The sequence below is a fragment of the Malaclemys terrapin genome, chromosome 13, assembly GCF_027887155.1.
Source record: "Malaclemys terrapin pileata isolate rMalTer1 chromosome 13, rMalTer1.hap1, whole genome shotgun sequence".
In the NCBI taxonomy this organism is placed as follows: Eukaryota; Metazoa; Chordata; order Testudines; family Emydidae; genus Malaclemys; species Malaclemys terrapin.
Genome location: NC_071517.1, coordinates 46,581,048 through 46,597,269, shown reverse-complemented (window position 1 = coordinate 46,597,269; position 16,222 = coordinate 46,581,048). Strand labels below are relative to the sequence as shown.

General features: G+C 61.2%; 1 protein-coding gene across 6 annotated transcripts in view; it reads left to right on the top strand.

Moving 5' to 3' along the window:
* The window catches only part of SYNGAP1 (synaptic Ras GTPase activating protein 1), a 50,026-nt gene extending 33,804 nt beyond the window's left edge, over positions 1 to 16,222 (top strand). For 3 of the 6 annotated variants that reach the window (XM_054048423.1, XM_054048422.1, XM_054048426.1), the window contains 15 exons: positions 1,479 to 1,632; positions 2,193 to 2,291; positions 3,260 to 3,814; positions 3,966 to 4,110; positions 4,565 to 4,709; positions 5,181 to 5,417; positions 5,796 to 5,997; positions 6,250 to 6,428; positions 6,613 to 6,654; positions 7,310 to 8,177; positions 8,475 to 8,648; positions 8,837 to 9,048; positions 9,525 to 9,625; positions 12,267 to 12,349; positions 15,862 to 16,222. In XM_054048423.1, coding sequence (XP_053904398.1) covers positions 1,479 to 1,632; positions 2,193 to 2,291; positions 3,260 to 3,814; positions 3,966 to 4,110; positions 4,565 to 4,709; positions 5,181 to 5,417; positions 5,796 to 5,997; positions 6,250 to 6,428; positions 6,613 to 6,654; positions 7,310 to 8,177; positions 8,475 to 8,648; positions 8,837 to 9,048; positions 9,525 to 9,625; positions 12,267 to 12,349; positions 15,862 to 16,020 — 3,355 coding nt within the window. In that variant the 3' untranslated portion in view covers positions 16,021 to 16,222. The remainder of the gene's footprint in view (positions 1 to 1,478; positions 1,633 to 2,192; positions 2,292 to 3,259; positions 3,815 to 3,965; positions 4,111 to 4,564; positions 4,710 to 5,180; positions 5,418 to 5,795; positions 5,998 to 6,249; positions 6,429 to 6,612; positions 6,655 to 7,309; positions 8,178 to 8,474; positions 8,649 to 8,836; positions 9,049 to 9,524; positions 9,626 to 12,266; positions 12,350 to 15,861) is intronic. The other 3 variants (XR_008447032.1, XM_054048425.1, XM_054048424.1) reach the window with 3 other exon arrangements.

Here is a 16,222-nt window from a genome sequence, read left to right as displayed (position 1 = left end):
CCCGCAGGCCTGCTCCAGGGCTCCCCTCCCCAGGCCCCTGCTCTTAGGGTGACCAGATGTCCCAATTTTATAGGGACAGTCCCGATATTTGGGGCTTTTTCTTATATAGGCTCCTATTAGCCCCCACCCCCGTCCCGATTCTTCACACTTGCTGTCTGGTCACCCTACCTGCTCTGCCTGGCACCCCAGGCCCACTGCCGACACATCCCTGCCTGGCCGGGTGAGTATTTTTAGCGGCGCCCGCCCCCACTCTGCTCCAGTGACGGCAGAGCCGAGCCCAGCCGAGCTCTGAGTCGCTGCCTCCCGGAGACGCAGGGGCCTCTCTGCTTACGCAGCCCAGTCGCTAAAAATAACCTGCTGGGGGCGGCCACTCACCTGCGCCAGCTGGGGGCTGCCTTGTGTGTCCTCGCCAGCATGGGGCATCCTCAGGGAACTGGGAGCCAGGACTCCTGGGTTCTATCCCTGGCTTGGGGAATCCGGGGGGTTTAGTGAATTTGGGGGGCTGGAAACCAGAACTCCTGGTTTCTATCTCTGGCTTGGAGGATTGGGGGGGCGGGGTTGGGGATCTAGTGGGTTGGGGGGGCTGTGAGCCAGGATTCCTGGATTCCATCACCAGCTCAGGGAGGGCTGTGGGGTTTAGCAGGTTGGGGTGGGGGGGTTCTATCCCCAGCTGGGACGGGGGAGAGGTTGGAGTCTAGTGGGTTTGTAGCAGGGTTCAGGAGCCAGGATGCCTGGGTTCTATACCCAGCTCGAGGAGGGGCATGGGGTCTAGTGGATTTCAGGGCGGGGACTGGAAGCCAGGACTCCTGTGTTCTATCTTTGGTTTTTGCCAGAGACTAGAGTGATTTTGCAGGCGGGGAGGGTAAATCCCTTTCCCCTCTGTGTCTCAGTTTCCTGCTCTGTAACCGGGGGGTAATGGTGCTGACCCTCTGTCCCTGTTCTAATGTGGCCTGGTGTCTATGAAAATGCCATGTGATTTACCTGTGGGTTGCAGCCTCCCAGGGTGACCCCCAGGGACCCTGCATGGGGCCCTCCTCCCCACTCAGTTACTTTGTGCATGTCTCTGACTCTCTCTCTCTTTCTCTCTCTCTCTTGTTCTGCGGTCCAGACCCCCCGGCAGTGCAGAATTGTCTATAGGGGGCCCCTCCCATGGCCAGCCGCTGAATCCCCCAGGTACCCCCCGTCCCGGGCACCAGCTGTCTGTGTGGTCTCACCAGTGCCATGGCCACAGCTAGGGCATGTTCTGCACACACCCCGGGAGGCTGTAGGACCCCCTGCCCCCATAGCTTGGCTGCCCACACGCCCCCCTCAGCGGCTCCAGAGCCCATGTCTCAGTTGTCTCCCCTCCCTCTCCCCGTCCCATGCTTGTGTCATGGCACCAGATTCACTGTGTTTGACCCCGCTGCACTGGACTCACTCCAATGACACGAGCCACGGGGCCCCGCAAGCCCCCGTCTCACCAGCTCCCCTCCCCGCAGAGCCCGCCTCATGCAGAGCTTCAAGGAGTCGCACTCCCACGAGTCCCTGCTGAGCCCCAGCAGCGCGGCTGAGGCCCTGGAGCTCAACCTGGACGAGGACTCCATCATCAAACCCGTGCACAGCAGCATCCTGGGCCAGGAGTTTTGCTTCGAGGTACGGCAGCCCAGCCCAGGGCGCTAGCACCTGCAAGGGAGCTGGGCCCGGGGGCTGGGAGCCAGGACTCCTGGGTTCTGTCCTGGCTCTGGGAGGGGAGTGGGGTCCGGGGGGTTAGAACAGGGGGGCTGGGAGCCAGGACTCCTGGGTTCTGTCCCTGGCTCTGGGAGGGGAGTGGGGTCCGGGGGGTTAGAACAGGGGGACTGGGAGCCAGGACTCCTGGGTTCTGTCCCTGGCTCTGGGAGGGGAGTGGGGTCCGGGGGGTTAGAACAGGGGGGCTGGGAGCCAGGACTCCTGGGTTCTATCCCTGGCTCTGGGAGGGGAGTGGGGGCTGGTGGGTTAGAGCAGGGGGAGCTGGAAGCCAGGACTCCTGGGTTCTATCCCTGGCTCTGGGAGGGGAGTGGGGGCTGGTGGGTTAGAGTAGCGGTCTGGAAGCCAGGACTCCTGGGTTCTCTCCCCAGCTCTGAGCGGGGAAGGAGGTGTATGGCTGGGCACCCCGGTCAGGGAGTGTGGAAGTACATGTGGCCCTGCTCAGCTGCTCCTCATTCTCTCTTCCTCAGGTCACCACTGCGTCCGGCACCAAGTGCTTTGCTTGCCGCTCGGCTGCAGAGCGCGACAAGTGGATCGAGAACTTGCAGCGAGCCGTGAAACCCAACAAGGTGCTGTAGAGGAGGGAAGCTGGGGGGCAGGGGAGCCCCAGAGGAAAGAGGGTGGATACTGGCTGACAGGAGAGCTAAAGGGCAGGAGGCTGGGTCCAGCCCCCCACAGCTGTGCACGTGTCCCTCTCTCCCCACATGTTCGCCTGCTGCCTTACTCCTCAGGAGTTGTGTCCCCCTGCTCCCCCTGCCCAGAGCTACTCTTACAGCCCCAATTTACCACAGAGCACACGCAGCTCCCCATAGCACCAACCCCCCTGCCTGTGTCCCATAGCATCGACCGACCCACCTGCCTGTTCCCATTCCTACACCCCATAGCACCGACCCCTGCCTACATCCTCATCCCCCCAATTTGCCTACACCCGACCTCCCTATGCTCCATAGCACTGACCCCCATCTAACCCCCTGTGCCCCCCAGGATAACAGCCAGCCCCCCCGCCACATCTAACCCCCTGTGCCCCCAGGATAACAGCCAGCCCCCCTGCCACATCTCACCCCCTGTGCCCAGGGCCAGCGCAACCCATTAGGCTACAATTTGGGGGGCAGTGACCGTGGCGGTATTTCGGTGGCGGGACCTTCCGCTGCCTTTGTGGGGGGCGGCATTTCGGGGCGGGACCTTCCGCCGCCTAGGGCGGCAGAAAAGCTAGCGGCTCTCCTGCCTGTGCCCCCCAGGATAATAGCCAGCACCCTCGCCACGTCTAACCCCCTGTGCCTCCAAGATAATAGCCAGCCCCCCACCACATCTAACCCCCTGTGCCCCCGAGGATAACACCCCTCCAACCCCCCTGTGCCCCCCAGGATAACAGCCCCCCCAACCCTCCCATCTAACCCCCTGTGCCCCCCAGAATAACAGCCCCCCAACCCCTTGTGCCCTCCAGGATAACAGCCAGCACCCCCGCCACATCTAACCCCCTGTGCCTCCTCAAGATAACAGCCAGCACCTCCCCCATCTAACCCCCTGTGCCCCCCAGGATAACAGCCGGCGGGTGGACAATGTGCTGAAGCTGTGGATCATTGAGGCGCGGGAGCTGCCGCCCAAGAAGCGCTATTACTGCGAGCTGTGCCTGGACGACATGCTCTACGCCCGCACCACCAGCAAGATGCGCACGGACAATGTCTTCTGGGGCGAGCACTTCGAGTTCAACAACCTGCCAGCCGTGCGCACCATCCGCCTGCACATCTACAAGGACACGGACAAGAAGCGCAAGAAGGACAAGAGCAACTACGTGGGCATGGTCAGCATCCCCATCGCCAGCGTCACCGGGCGCCACTTCGCTGAGCAGTGGTACCCACTCAGCCAGCCCAGCACCAGCAAGAGCAAGGCCGGCTGCCCTGCCGTGCGCGTCAAGAGCCGCTTCCAGACCATGAGCATCCTCCCCATGGAGCTGTACAAGGAGTTTGCTGAGTACGTGACCAACAACTACCGCATGCTGTGCGCCGTGCTGGAGCCGGTCCTGAGCGTCAAGAGCAAGGAGGAAGTGGCCTGCGCGCTGGTGCACATCCTGCAGAGCACTGGCAAAGCCAAGGTACCGGGAGAGTGGGAGGGACGGTGGCAGAGTTGGAGGACAAAGTGCCCTCTGAATTGTCTGCCTCTCAGGTCCTTCTGGGCACGGGGTGGGGAGGTTTGGGGTGTTGAGTCCCCTCGCTCACTCCCCTGCCCGGGACTAACTCCTGCAGGATTTCCTCTCGGACATGGCCATGACGGAAGTGGATCGGTTCATGGACCGGGAGCACCTGATATTCCGGGAGAACACCCTGGCCACGAAAGCCATAGAGGAGTATCTGAAACTCATTGGCCAGAAATACCTCAAGGATGCCATTGGTGAGTGAGGGAGGGGGAGGGGTTTGCTTGCACTCGCGGGTGTGGGTGCGCACACGCACATGCACTGTGGGTGAGTCTGGGTCCTATGCGTGTGAAGGTGGGCATGTGCCCTGCTCCCTGGGAGGCATGTGGGTCTGTGCACCGTGCCTGCAGGGATCTGTATGCCCAGAGAGTGGGATCTGTGCTCTGGGGTTTAGGGGCGTTAGCCCTGTACTCAGCCTGGCGATGGGGTGTGATCCCCAATTGAACAGCTGGTCCTGGCACTGGGATACACCTGAGTTGGCATCTCACTCCATCTGGTCTCTGGAGAGGCTGGTGGAGCACTCCCTCCCCAGCTTCAGGCCCCTGAGGATAGGACGGAGTGTGCAGGGTGGTAGGAGCTGGTTCCTGGGGCAATGTCCAGCCTGGCACCCTCCTCCCTGCCCCACTAGCTCTCTGCCCTCTATTCCTGCAGGCGAGTTCATCCGGGCGCTCTACGAGTCAGAGGAGAACTGCGAGGTCGACCCCATGAAATGCTCCTCGTCCACCCTGCCTGACCACCAGGCCAACCTGCGTATGTGCTGTGAGCTGGCGCTCTGCAAGGTCGTCAATTCGCACTGGTGGGTGCCAGCTGGCAGGGGGATGGGGGCATGTCCAGGGGCAGGGAGTGAGCAGGTGCTGTGCAAGGTTAGCAGTGCAATTGTGCAGCACGGTGTGGGGGGATTTGAGGGAATGGGTGGAGGGAGGAGGTGTTGAGGGCACTGAGAGTTCAGGCAGGAGCTGAGAAAGGTCTGTGCCCTATGGCGAGGTGTATGGGGGACTCCGGAGCTCACCGATGTCCCTGCCACCCCTGCACTCTGTTCCCATGGGAGCTGAAGGCCATCAGTGCCCTGTGGAGGGGGGTGGGCTCAGGGCTGTGTGTGGGTCATTGATGATCCCTCTGCCCTCCCCACAGCGTGTTCCCGCAGGAGCTGAAGGAGGTCTGTGCCCTGTGGGGGGTGCACGGGCTCTGTGGGGGGCACAAGGGCTCTGGGGGCATATGGTCTCAGGAGGCCTGGGGGTCACTGATGGCCCTTCTGCCCTCCCGACAGCGTGTTCCCGCGGGAACTAAAGGAGGTGTTTGCCTCGTGGCGGCTGCGCTGCGCTGAGAGGGGCCGCGAGGACATCGCTGACCGGCTGATCAGTGCCTCACTCTTCTTGCGCTTCCTGTGCCCGGCGGTCATGTCGCCCAGCCTCTTTGGGCTCATGCAGGAGTACCCGGACGAGCAGACATCCCGCACGCTGACCCTCATCGCCAAAGTCATCCAGAACCTGGCCAACTTCAGCAAGTGAGAGATGCACCATGGGCCAGGGCATCAGGGTGGGACATCCCGGGTATGGGGAATGTTTTTTTGGGTGGGGCGCCTTAGGGTGCTACATCCCGCTGACTCAAGAAGCCTCCCCGCCCTTGGCAGGTTTCAGCCGCACAAAGGAGTATGTGTCATTCAGAGATGAGTTCCTGGAGGGGTCTGCGCATTGTATGGGGCTGTATGTAGGGGGTGCTGTACTCCATGGACCCCTCTGCCCGCTGGCAGCATCAGCAGCAAGGAGTACATGGTGTTCATGAACGAGTTCCTGGGTGGGAGTGGGCCAGCATAGGAGGGGGCCTGGGTGTTGTATGGGGGGGTGCTGTACCCCACTGACTCCCCCCCAAAACCCCACACCAGGTTCGGCAGCAAGGAGGAGTACATGGCATTCATGAATGAGTTCCTGGAGCTGGAGTGGGCCAGCATGCAGCAGTTCCTCTATGAGATCTCAAACCTCGACACCCTGACCAATAGCAGCAGCTTTGAGGGCTACATCGACCTGGGCCGCGAGCTCTCCACGCTGCATGCTCTGCTCTGGGAGGTCATGCCCCAGCTCAGCAAGGTACAGAGACCTCGGACATGGGGCTAGGAGCCAGGACTCCTGGGTTCTCTCCTGGCTCTGGGAGGGGAGTGGGGGATGAAAGCCAGAACTCCTGGGTTCTCTCCTGACTCTGGGAGGGGAGTGGGGGCTGGTGGGTTAGAGCAGGGGGCTGGGAGCCAGGACGCCTGGGTTCTCTCCTGGCTCTGGGAGGACAGCCGGGATCCCCAAGTCTCATGCTAACCCCCTCCCCTGTCTTTCTGCCCGTGGCCCCAGGAAGCCCTGATCAAGCTGGGCCCCCTGCCTCGGCTGCTCAACGACATCAGCGTCGCCCTCAGGAACCCGCACATCCAGCGGCAGCCAAGTCACCAGGGGGAGCGGCTGCAAACCAAGCCCATCATCCTGCGGGGACCATCCTCTGACATGCAGCCCTACATGATGCGTGACCTCAACAGGTGAGTGGAGTCTGGGACTGGGGGCTGGAAGGCAGTGGGAGAGAGCAGGGCACTGGATAGGGCTGCAACCCAATTCACTGGGGGGGCGGCCAGGGGTCATCTCCCTCTGCCCCCCCCCTTTCCCATGTAGGGTCCTGTCCAGCTCTCCCCCCAACACTAACTGCTGCCTCTGCTCCCCCTGCAGCTCCGTCGATCTGCAGCCCTACATGGTGCGGGGTCTCAACAGGTGAGTCCTGGCGCGGTCCCCACACTGTATCCGGTACACCCCCCTGCCGCTCCACCCACCCTTCCTGATGGGGAGCAACACCATCATTCCCCTTCCTTGCCCTGCACCAGTCCCAGGTGGACACAGGGTGTGAGTGCTGCCCTGTTCCAAGTAGCTCTGCGTGAGGCCTGGGCAGCACCAGGCTGGGCCCATTCCCTCCTCTGGGGGCTCCTGTGGAGTCTGTGTGCAGGAGGCTCATTTTTGGGGCGCTGAGGGGGACTAGGAACACCCCTGCTAGCCCTGGGAAGGGATGGTCACACATCATGGTCTGCTCAGAGACTCCCTTATCCCCCGGGGACCCTGGGCTGGGGCTGTTCGTCCCCCCCTTTCCCCCGGGGCTGCTCCCTGGCTCCCCCCATCCTCTGGGGACTCTGGGCTGGGGCTGTTCTTCCCCCCATCTGTCCCCCTCCCAGGCTGCTCCCCAACTCCCCCATCTCCCAGGGGCCATGAGCTGGGGCTGTTCTTTCCCCTGTCTGTCCCCCCAGGGCTGCTGACCGACTCCCACCTCCCATATACCCCAGGAGCCCTGGGCTGGGGCCACTCACTGCTCCCTTCTCCCCATCCCCGCTGGAGCACTGGCCCCAGCGCTGACCACCTGGCCTTTCTGCCCCCCCAGCTCCATGGACATGACCCGGTTGCCTTCGCCCACCAAGGAGAAGGGCTCCAAGGACATGTTCTTTGTGACACGCCCGCCCCTGGCCCGCTCCTCACCCGCCTACTGCACCAGCAGCTCCGACATCACTGAGCCCGACCAGAAGATGCTGAGCGTCAACAAGAGCGTCTCGATGCTGGACCTGCAGGACAGCCGCATGAACAGCGTCTCCAACCTGCAGAGTGTGGGCGACATGCTCAACAGCAGCCAGGCCTCCATCACCGCGGCCATGGGACTGCGGCCCAGCCGCCTCTCGCAGGGCAGTGGCTCCAGCATCGCGGCTGGCCTGCGGCTCAGCCACATGGGAGTCACCACTGACGGGGCTGCAGCCCAGCAGCTTAGGGTGCCCCTCTCCTTCCAGAACCCCCTCTTCCACATGGCCTCAGACGGGCCCTCAGCTGCACCCTCGCACCGGCCGTCTGAGGGCAACCCCGACACCTTTGCCCCCTTCCACGGCTACAGCAAAAGCGAGGATCTGTCCGCCAGTAAGCACATCATCCACAGCCACAGCTACAGTGACGAGTTCACCCGCCAGGGCTCCGAGTTCACCAAGCGCCAGCTCTCGCTGCAGGAGAACCTGCAGAACATGCTCTCCCCCCCACAGATCACCATCGGGCCCCAGCCCCAGCGAGCCCCACCCCAGCCGCAGCCCCAGGTCCCACTTCAGCGCGGAAAGTCCCAGCAGCTGACGGTCAGCGCTGCCCAGAAACCCCGGCCCTCCAGCGGCAACCTGCTGCAGTCACCCGAGCCCACCTACGGGCCAGCCCGTGCCCGCCAGCAGTCGGTCACCAAGGAGACGCCCTCTGCACTCAAGCCAACCATTACCAAGCAGGTGTGGGGAGGGCAGGAAGGGAGGCAAGGTGTGTGGGTGGTGGGAGGGGAGTGGAGGGGTGTCAGCGAGTGGGGAGATGGGGCAGAGTGGACAGGTGGGGAGTGGTACAAGGGGGACAGTGAGAAGGCTCAGGGGTTGGTCCTCAGGAGCAGAGCATCAGTACTGCTCAGGGTGGGTGGCTGACCTTCGGGCGGGGGTGGTGTTCTGTCTTCCAGGAGTCCCCACAGGGCGGTGAGGGGAGTCTCTGAGGCACGGAGGGGGTCTCATTCCATGCTCACTAACTCTCTCCCCCCACAGCCATCGCACACGCCTTCCACGCTGAACCCAGTCATGCCGGCCTCTGAGCGCACCGTGGCCTGGGTTTCCAACATGCCACACCTGTCAGCCGACATCGAGAGCTCCCACATCGAGCGCGAGGAGTACAAGCTGAAGGAGTACTCCAAATCCATGGATGAGAGCCGGCTGGACCGGGTAAGGGAACCCAGGAGGCCTGACTCCCAGCCACCACCCCTGCTTTAACCCACTAGACCCCACTCCCCTCCTCATGCCAAAGATAGAAGCAGGAGTCCTGGCCCCCAGCCCTTCACGGTGGGGAGGCACGGAGCCCCTGCCTCAAGGCAGAAGTGCCCTCATGGCCATCACATTGCCTCTCCCTCCAGGTGAAGGAATATGAGGAGGAGATCCACTCACTGAAGGAGCGGCTGCACATGTCGAACCGCAAGCTGGAGGAGTACGAGCGGCGCCTGATGTCACAAGAGGAGCAGACCAGCAAGATCCTGATGCAGTACCAGCAACGGCTGGAGCAGAGCGAGAAGCGGCTGCGCCAGCAGCAGGTGGAGAAGGACTCGCAGATCAAGAGCATCATCGGCAGGTGAGGGGCGGATCGGAGCGGTGGGGCCTTATGGTAGGGTCACTGGGTCCTGGGCATGTGCGGGGAAGGGGGGGGCCATGGGGTCCCTGGCACATGTTGGGGAAGATGGGAGGTCACAGGGTCCCTGACACACATGGGGGGCGGCTCATGGCAGAGGCACAGGGTCCCTGGCATGTGTGGGGATATGGGGGCACAGGGTCCCTGATACATGGTGATGAGGGGGTCATGAGGTCCCCAGCACACGCAGAGGCTGGCGGGGGGTCACAGGACCCTAGGAGGATCCCCTCAGAGATCCTGAACTCAGGGCAGGGAGGGAACAGTCCCTCTAGGAGCTGCATCCCATCCCATCCCCCAGGTACCTGCCGTGGCCTCCGCCCCCCCAGGGACCTGCTCCATCTGCCCCCTGCCCCATTGGGCGTTAGCTGTCAGGGACCCTTGGCCTCCCCCCGCGGGAGCCCGGATTGACTCCAGTGAAGCCTGTCCCTGCAGGTTGATGCTGGTGGAGGAGGAGCTGCGCAGGGATCACTCGGCCGCCCACGACGTCTCCGAACCCCGGAAACGCCTGCTCGACGCTCAGGTGGAAATTACAATGTCATTTTTCTTTTCCGTGTCTCCATTTCCCATCCCATCTCGTCTGCTGTCTGTCCCACGGGCAGGGCTAGTGCTGGGGGAAACCGATGGATGGACCCGGAGCAGGGCTAGTCCTGGAGAGACAGCCTGCTGGATGGACCCAGAGCAGGGCTAGTGCTGGGGGAAACCAATGGATGGACCCGGAGCAGGGCTAGTGCTGGGGAGACAGCCGGAAGGGTGAATGGAAGGGTAGGGGGCAGGGCTGGTAGAGGTGGATGGAGAAATGAGGGTTAGAGTTGGAGGACACAGACACACTGACCGCCACAGCATTAGGACCAGGAGAGAGGAAGGCCTAGGGCTGGGAGAGGTGGACAAATGGATGGGCGGGGAGGGCTAGCACTGTGTTAGCCCTAGACAGGGTTCCTGCCTCTTGGGGTCATAGGATCAGGGTGTTCACAGGGTGAGGGGGCCAGTGCACCCTTACAGTACTCTCAGAGCAGGCCTGGGATTCAGTGCCTCCTTCAGAGGATAGAGGTTAAGAGGGGCCCTGGGCAGTGGGGACTTCTTGGGTCCATGGGGTTTAGGATGAGGAGATGCCATCTGGACACCATGAGAAATAGCTCCTCTCCCCATCCCTCCCTCCCTGACTTTTCAGCAATTCCACAATAAAACTCTCTATTCCCCAATCATCTCCTCACACAACCCCTACACATTTCCCTACGAAACCCAACAATCCCCTCATATAGCTCCCCCAAAATCACCTGAGCTGACACCATAATGCCCCCCATAAGCCCCCTCCCACAGTTCCCCCGATAAACTTTCAGCCCCCGGAGTTCCTCCATCACCTCCTGATACTCTAACTCTGAGAGCTTACATGGGCCTTGCAGCCTGGGCAACAAGGGACATGGGACAGGTAAGAATAGCCTCCAAAGCTAGGTGTTGTGTTCAGAGTCCTGGGAGGCTGTGGGGCCCGGCTCGGGGTTTAATGAGATGTGTGCAGAGATTGGGGCCCAAGGAGCCCGTGGGGCCCAGCTCAGGGACCTAGTGAGGCCTGTGCAGGATTGGGGTCCGAGGAGGCCGTGAGGCCTAGCTCAGGGGATAGTGAGGCCTGTGCAGGGATTGGGGCCTGAGGGGGCCATGGGGCCTGGCTCAGGGGATAGTGAGGCCTGTGCAGGGATTGGGGCCTGAGGGGGCCATGGGGCCTGGCTCAGGGGATAGTGAGGCCTGTGCAGGGATTGGGGCCTGAGGGGGCCATGGGGCCTGGCTCAGGGGATAGTGAGGCCTGTGCAGGGATTGGGACCCAAGGAGCCCGTGGGGCCTGGCTCAGGGGATAGTGAGGCCTGTGCAGGGATTGGGGTCCGAGGAGGCCATGGGGCTTGGCTCTGGGCCTAGTGAGGTGTGTGCAGGGATTGGGGCCCGAGGGGGCCGTGGGGCCAAATTCAGGGGCGTAGTGAGGCCTGTGCAGGGATTGGGGTCCGAGGAGGCCGTGGGGCTTGGCTTAGGGGCTTAGTGAGGCCTGTGCAGGGATTGGGGCCTGGCTCAGGGGATAGTGAGGCCTGTGCAGGGATTGGGGCCCGAGGAGGCCGTGGGGCCTGGCTCAGGGGATAGTGAGGCCTGTGCAGGGATTGGGGCCCGAGGGGGCCATGGGGCCTGGCTCAGGGGATAGTGAGGCCTGTGCAGGGATTGGGGTCCGAGGGCACCGTGGGGTCCATCTTGAGATTAGGGTTTCCACCGGTCTATGATCGTCCCTTGTTTGAGGTGGCTGTCCTGGGAAGTTGAGAGACCAATCGGTGATATGCTAAGGGACATGGTGCTTCCCTAAAAGGTCTTTTAAAATAAAGTGGGGTTCCTTATTTTCCCCATGCTTTCCTCTTATTTGCACCCTGCCAAGGTGGTCACCATATAGGTCAGGGGTAGGCAACCTATGGCACGCGTGCCGAAGGTGGCACGCGAGCTGATTTTCAGTGGCACTCACACTGCCCGGGTCCTGGCCACCAGTCCGGGGGGCTCTGCATTTTAATTTAATTTTAAATGAAGCTTCTTAAACATTTTAAAAACTTTATTTACTTTACATACAACAATAGTTTAGTTATATTATAGACTTATAGAAAGAGACCTTCTAAAAACGTTAACATGTATTACTGGCCCGCAAAACCTTAAATCAGAGTGAATAAATGAAGACTCGGCACAGCACTGCTGAAAGGTTGCCGACCCCTGATCTAGGTATCAGTGTCTGGATACGGGGCTGGGTGCCCAGGGGTCAGTGTACAGAGACTGGGCGGTGTGTGTATGAGGGTTTTGAGGTAGCTGTGTAGCTCTAGCAGCTGTTCACCTGGCTGTCCCAGCATAAGCCAGTGGCAGGAATCTCTCCCCTTCCCCGGTCGTCCCGTGTGCCCCAGAGCTGGGTCAATTTGGCCCTGGATCTGTGGGTGCAGCGAGAGGTCAGGGAGAGGACTTCAATCATGATTTTCCCAGGCCCCTTCCCCCTGCTGCCCCCAGCACTTCCCGGCCCTCTCCCATCCTGGGTCTGTGGACCCCTCCTGTTCTCTGGGGAGACGATGGAGCCAGCGATGGGGTGATCCGTGCTCCCACCGGGGGGCACCAGTGCCGGGGCCCTGACCCGTCTGTTTCTCTCCTCTTCATCCTAGCTTTTCATCAGGTAACTCTCTCTGACTCTGCTTTTGTCACGTGGAGGGATCGGGGGGACTCTCGCCGTTCGGTAGCAGATCAGGTGGGTCCTTTCCTCTCCTCCCCCTCAACCCCCATCTGCACACGCACCCCCTCTCCCTCTGTGCATCACCCCTCCCTGTAGAGACTAGCAAACTACCTTCTCCTTCCCCATTAGGTTCAATTAACTCCGTTGTCTGGTTGGTTCTATCCTCCCTGTCCCGCCGAGGGTCCAGCCTCTCTCTCTCCAGTGGGCCCAGACCACTGAGTACTGGCATGGCTGGGGGGGATTGAACCTGGCACCATGGAGCCTGGTCAGAACATTTCACAGACACTGTCTCTTGGGGGCAGCGCTGCGGGTGTTGCCTGGGCTGCTCAGCCCCAGGGCCTGCCTTCACCCTCCTGTTGCGGGCTTTTTCCAGGCCTTCCCATAAGCCTCTCGGTCCTGTTGGCTGCTTCCATCAACTCTGGGGAGCCGCTCCGCACCCCACAGGATTTGGGGGTCTCAGGCTGGAGCAGTTCCATCATGGGGTGGCCAGTGGCTGAGAAGAGAACATCAGAATGCATCCTGTGACACCCAAGTCTTTACTGGGTGGCTGCCTCTATCCCCAGAGGGCAGAATTGCCTGGGTATTGCATCACAATCTCCCGGGAGCCTCGCTCCCTGTTGTGACACAGATGGGGTGGGGAAAGGTGCCAGTTGGATATGGGCAATTTGGGCCAGTATTTCTCTGGTCTTTTCCATCCCAGTGCCCTCTGCTTGAGTGATCCTCCCTGCGCTGCCTCTGGTGACACCCCCTCACACCTTCCACTGGTCACTAGCAGAGACAGGCGATGGGTCTAGATGAGCCCCTGGTCTGATCTGCACCAGCTGACCTATGCTGGGATGCAGCACGAGGACCATTTAGTGGTACAGGACAGGAACCGAAGGAGAATCACATGTGTCAGGAATAAACAATGTCACCTGTCAGCTGTCCCCATCCTGTCTGCCTTCCTGCCCCCCTGCTCCCTGACCCCCTGGGGGTCGTCTGACACTGGCCTGGGGTGCGTTCCCACCAGAGTAGCCCATGAACCTCTCTTGGGGTAGTGGCAGCACTTCTGTTTCCTTGGAGTTGGGATGTTGGGAGTCACCAGGCAGCCTGTGCTGCCCCCACCAACACCTCATGAGTTCTTTGCAGTGCTGGGGGTGATCCCTTCCCCTTGTGCCCTCGCTTCACCCCATCTTCAGCACAAAGCAGGTTCCCGTGGAGAGCTGCATTCCTCTGAGGGGGGCTGAGCCTTGGGGCCCCGGTCTTGCCCATGTGAGCATCTTGCCCTTCCCTTGAAAGGCTGGGGGAGCAGTGCTGGGAGGGAGGCTGAGGGGGAATCAGAGCTGGGGTGGAGGCCGATCGGGGAGTTAAATTGGGGGAATGTTGGGGGAAACGTTTCTCACCAGACAAGGGCAGTTAGTGTTTTGTTAGTGTCTGTGAGCGTCTTCCCCAGCGCTAACCCCCCAGTTTCATACCCGTCTCGTTTCCACCTCCTGTCTTATGTCTGTCTACGCCGCATCTCACTGGAACCTGTAACTCCTACTGAATTGGTGGCGGGGTGGGGAGGGCTGTGTTCACCTCCCAGGGGCAGAACCAGGGAGTCTGGGGCAGGGAGTGGAATCCTCAGGTCTCAGCCCTGAGCTACCCCCACTTGCAGTGAATCTCTTTCCCATAGCCCTGATTTCAGGTGTGCCGGGCTGCAGTGGGGGTGTCTGCGTCTCGTGCGTGCGTTGTGAGGGGAGGGCATGTGCAGTGTAACATGGGTGGGTGTGTGTGTCTGTGTCCTGTGAGCACATGTGTCGGGGGGCACAGGTCTCAGCGATGAGAGCACAGTCCACCGTCCAGAGGGGGGCGCCCCGGAATGCTCCCGGGTGGTGCCGGACGGCAGGCGTGAGAGGTTAGTGCCCGCGTAGGGAGGGCGTGTGTGGGAATGTCGTTCTCGGTGGTGATGGTGTGGGACTATGTGGGGGAGGGGATAGCATGGACAGACTGTGATTCCACAGGGACCAGGCAGTGTCCCCCAAGAGCAGAGTGGGACACTGACCCTCCGCCCTGAGCTGGGCTCCCATGTCATGGACTCAGCAGCTGCCTTGGCCTCATTGGCAGCCCCCTCAAACCCCACCCTGTGCCAACGGAACAATGAGAGCAAGAGGCTGTTCCCCACCCGGCCCCCGTGGCAATGGGATCTCTCCCCCACTTGTCCCTAGCCTGAGTGGGCTGGGGCAGGTTTGCCGTGTCCCCAGTGACCTCCCACTGAAATAGCGCTGGGAAAATGTGAGCCTGTGAACTGGCAGCATGCTGAGCACGGGGTGTGCCCCCAGGATTGGGGTTACACAGCAGAAAGGGGCATGGGGAGGGGAAGCTTTACCCTTGTTTCCCGACCACCAGCAGGTCCAGCTCGTGCTGCTATCCAGCTGTTAAACTGGGTGCTGGGTGCTTAGTCAAAGCCCCACCTCTGGCTCAGTCAAGAGAAACATCTTTTGTCTAAGGCTGGGCTGGCCAGTTTGTCCTGCAGAGCTGTGCTGGGTCAGGGGTGACCCTAGTGAGACACAGATAGACTGGGATAAAAGTGCCTTGTACCCTTCTAGCTTATTCCCCTTCGGGAATGGCTGGCTGCTCGCAGCACCTTTTCATCACTGTATCCACACTACTAGCAAAGGTGTCTGGCTTTAACCCCCGCAGGACAGTAAAAGCAGGATACCATTCAGATGTAGAGGAGCCTTTCATGACAGCTGGGCTGCTGGTAGGCCAAGATTTTCCAGGGTATTTAGTGCCTGAGGATGCAGATAGGCACCTAGTAGGTGTAATTTCCAGACAGATTAGGTGCCAAAGTCCTGTCTGTAAATCTGGCCAGAAGGGACGTGCCCGAGCTGAGAGAGAGAGCCTGCAGTAGAGCAGGGACTGGAACGCAGAGCTTCTGCATCCCAGGCGAGCACCCTACCCCCCACTTTGGCAATCCTCCCTATGGTAAATTAATCTCAGGATAGCTGTGTCTGCCCTGGGGTCCTAGTGGTACCCGGGTACTAGTAAGACGTCACCACCCCTAACTTACAGCTTTTAAGAGTAGACCAGGCTAGCTAGGTCTCTGTCGACCAGGTGGTAGCTGGCTGGGCATAGGGTTTGTCCAGCTGGGTGCTAAGAGAAGTGAATTACAATGGGGGCGTTAACATGTTTTCCAGTAGGAATCCTTTTTCTTTTGTCCCACTGTGCGTTTGGGGTGCACTGCTGGAGTCCAGTGTTAGCTAACACGCCCACCCCATGAACTGCCAGGCCAGAGAAAACCTGGGGCCATCCTCTCCTACTAGGGAAACAAGCAACAAACCCCCAGGAGAACCCCTACTGTTCCTGGGTTGGTGCCGGATGCTCCTGGCTCAGGTCGGCCCCATGGACCGAGCTGCCTGGGAGGATGTAGGCACTGGAGAAGAGGGCTGGGGCAGGGGCTGCCATCTGGGTAGGTGTCTGGAGGGCTGGTGGGCGGGGCTGCAGATTGAGCGGCTGAGCCCCCGTAACGTTAATAAATAAGCCTTTGCTCTGTGTCTGTGTTGCAGGAGAGGCAGCTTTCCGCCGTGGGTACAGCAAACCCGCGTTTGAGCGGCGCTTTGGCCCAGCCATGGAACGGGATCCTGCCCGCCCAGCCACCGCCTCCGCCCCCGCGACTCCAGATCACGGAAAATGGAGAGTTCCGCAACACCGCTGCTGAGCACTAGCCACCGCCCCCGCGAGACGCGGCCCGGGGAAGATGGGGGGCACCCCCAGCCCGCAGCTCGGCGGGAGCAGCAGAGACCCTGGCAGGGACACAGTGCCCCTCCCAAGCAAATAAACCTGCACTGGGGGGGCACCCCCTTTACCCCCTCCCCTTGCACCAGCGCCCCCCCGCTCCTGCCTCCTTTAACCGCCCCCCCCCCCCCC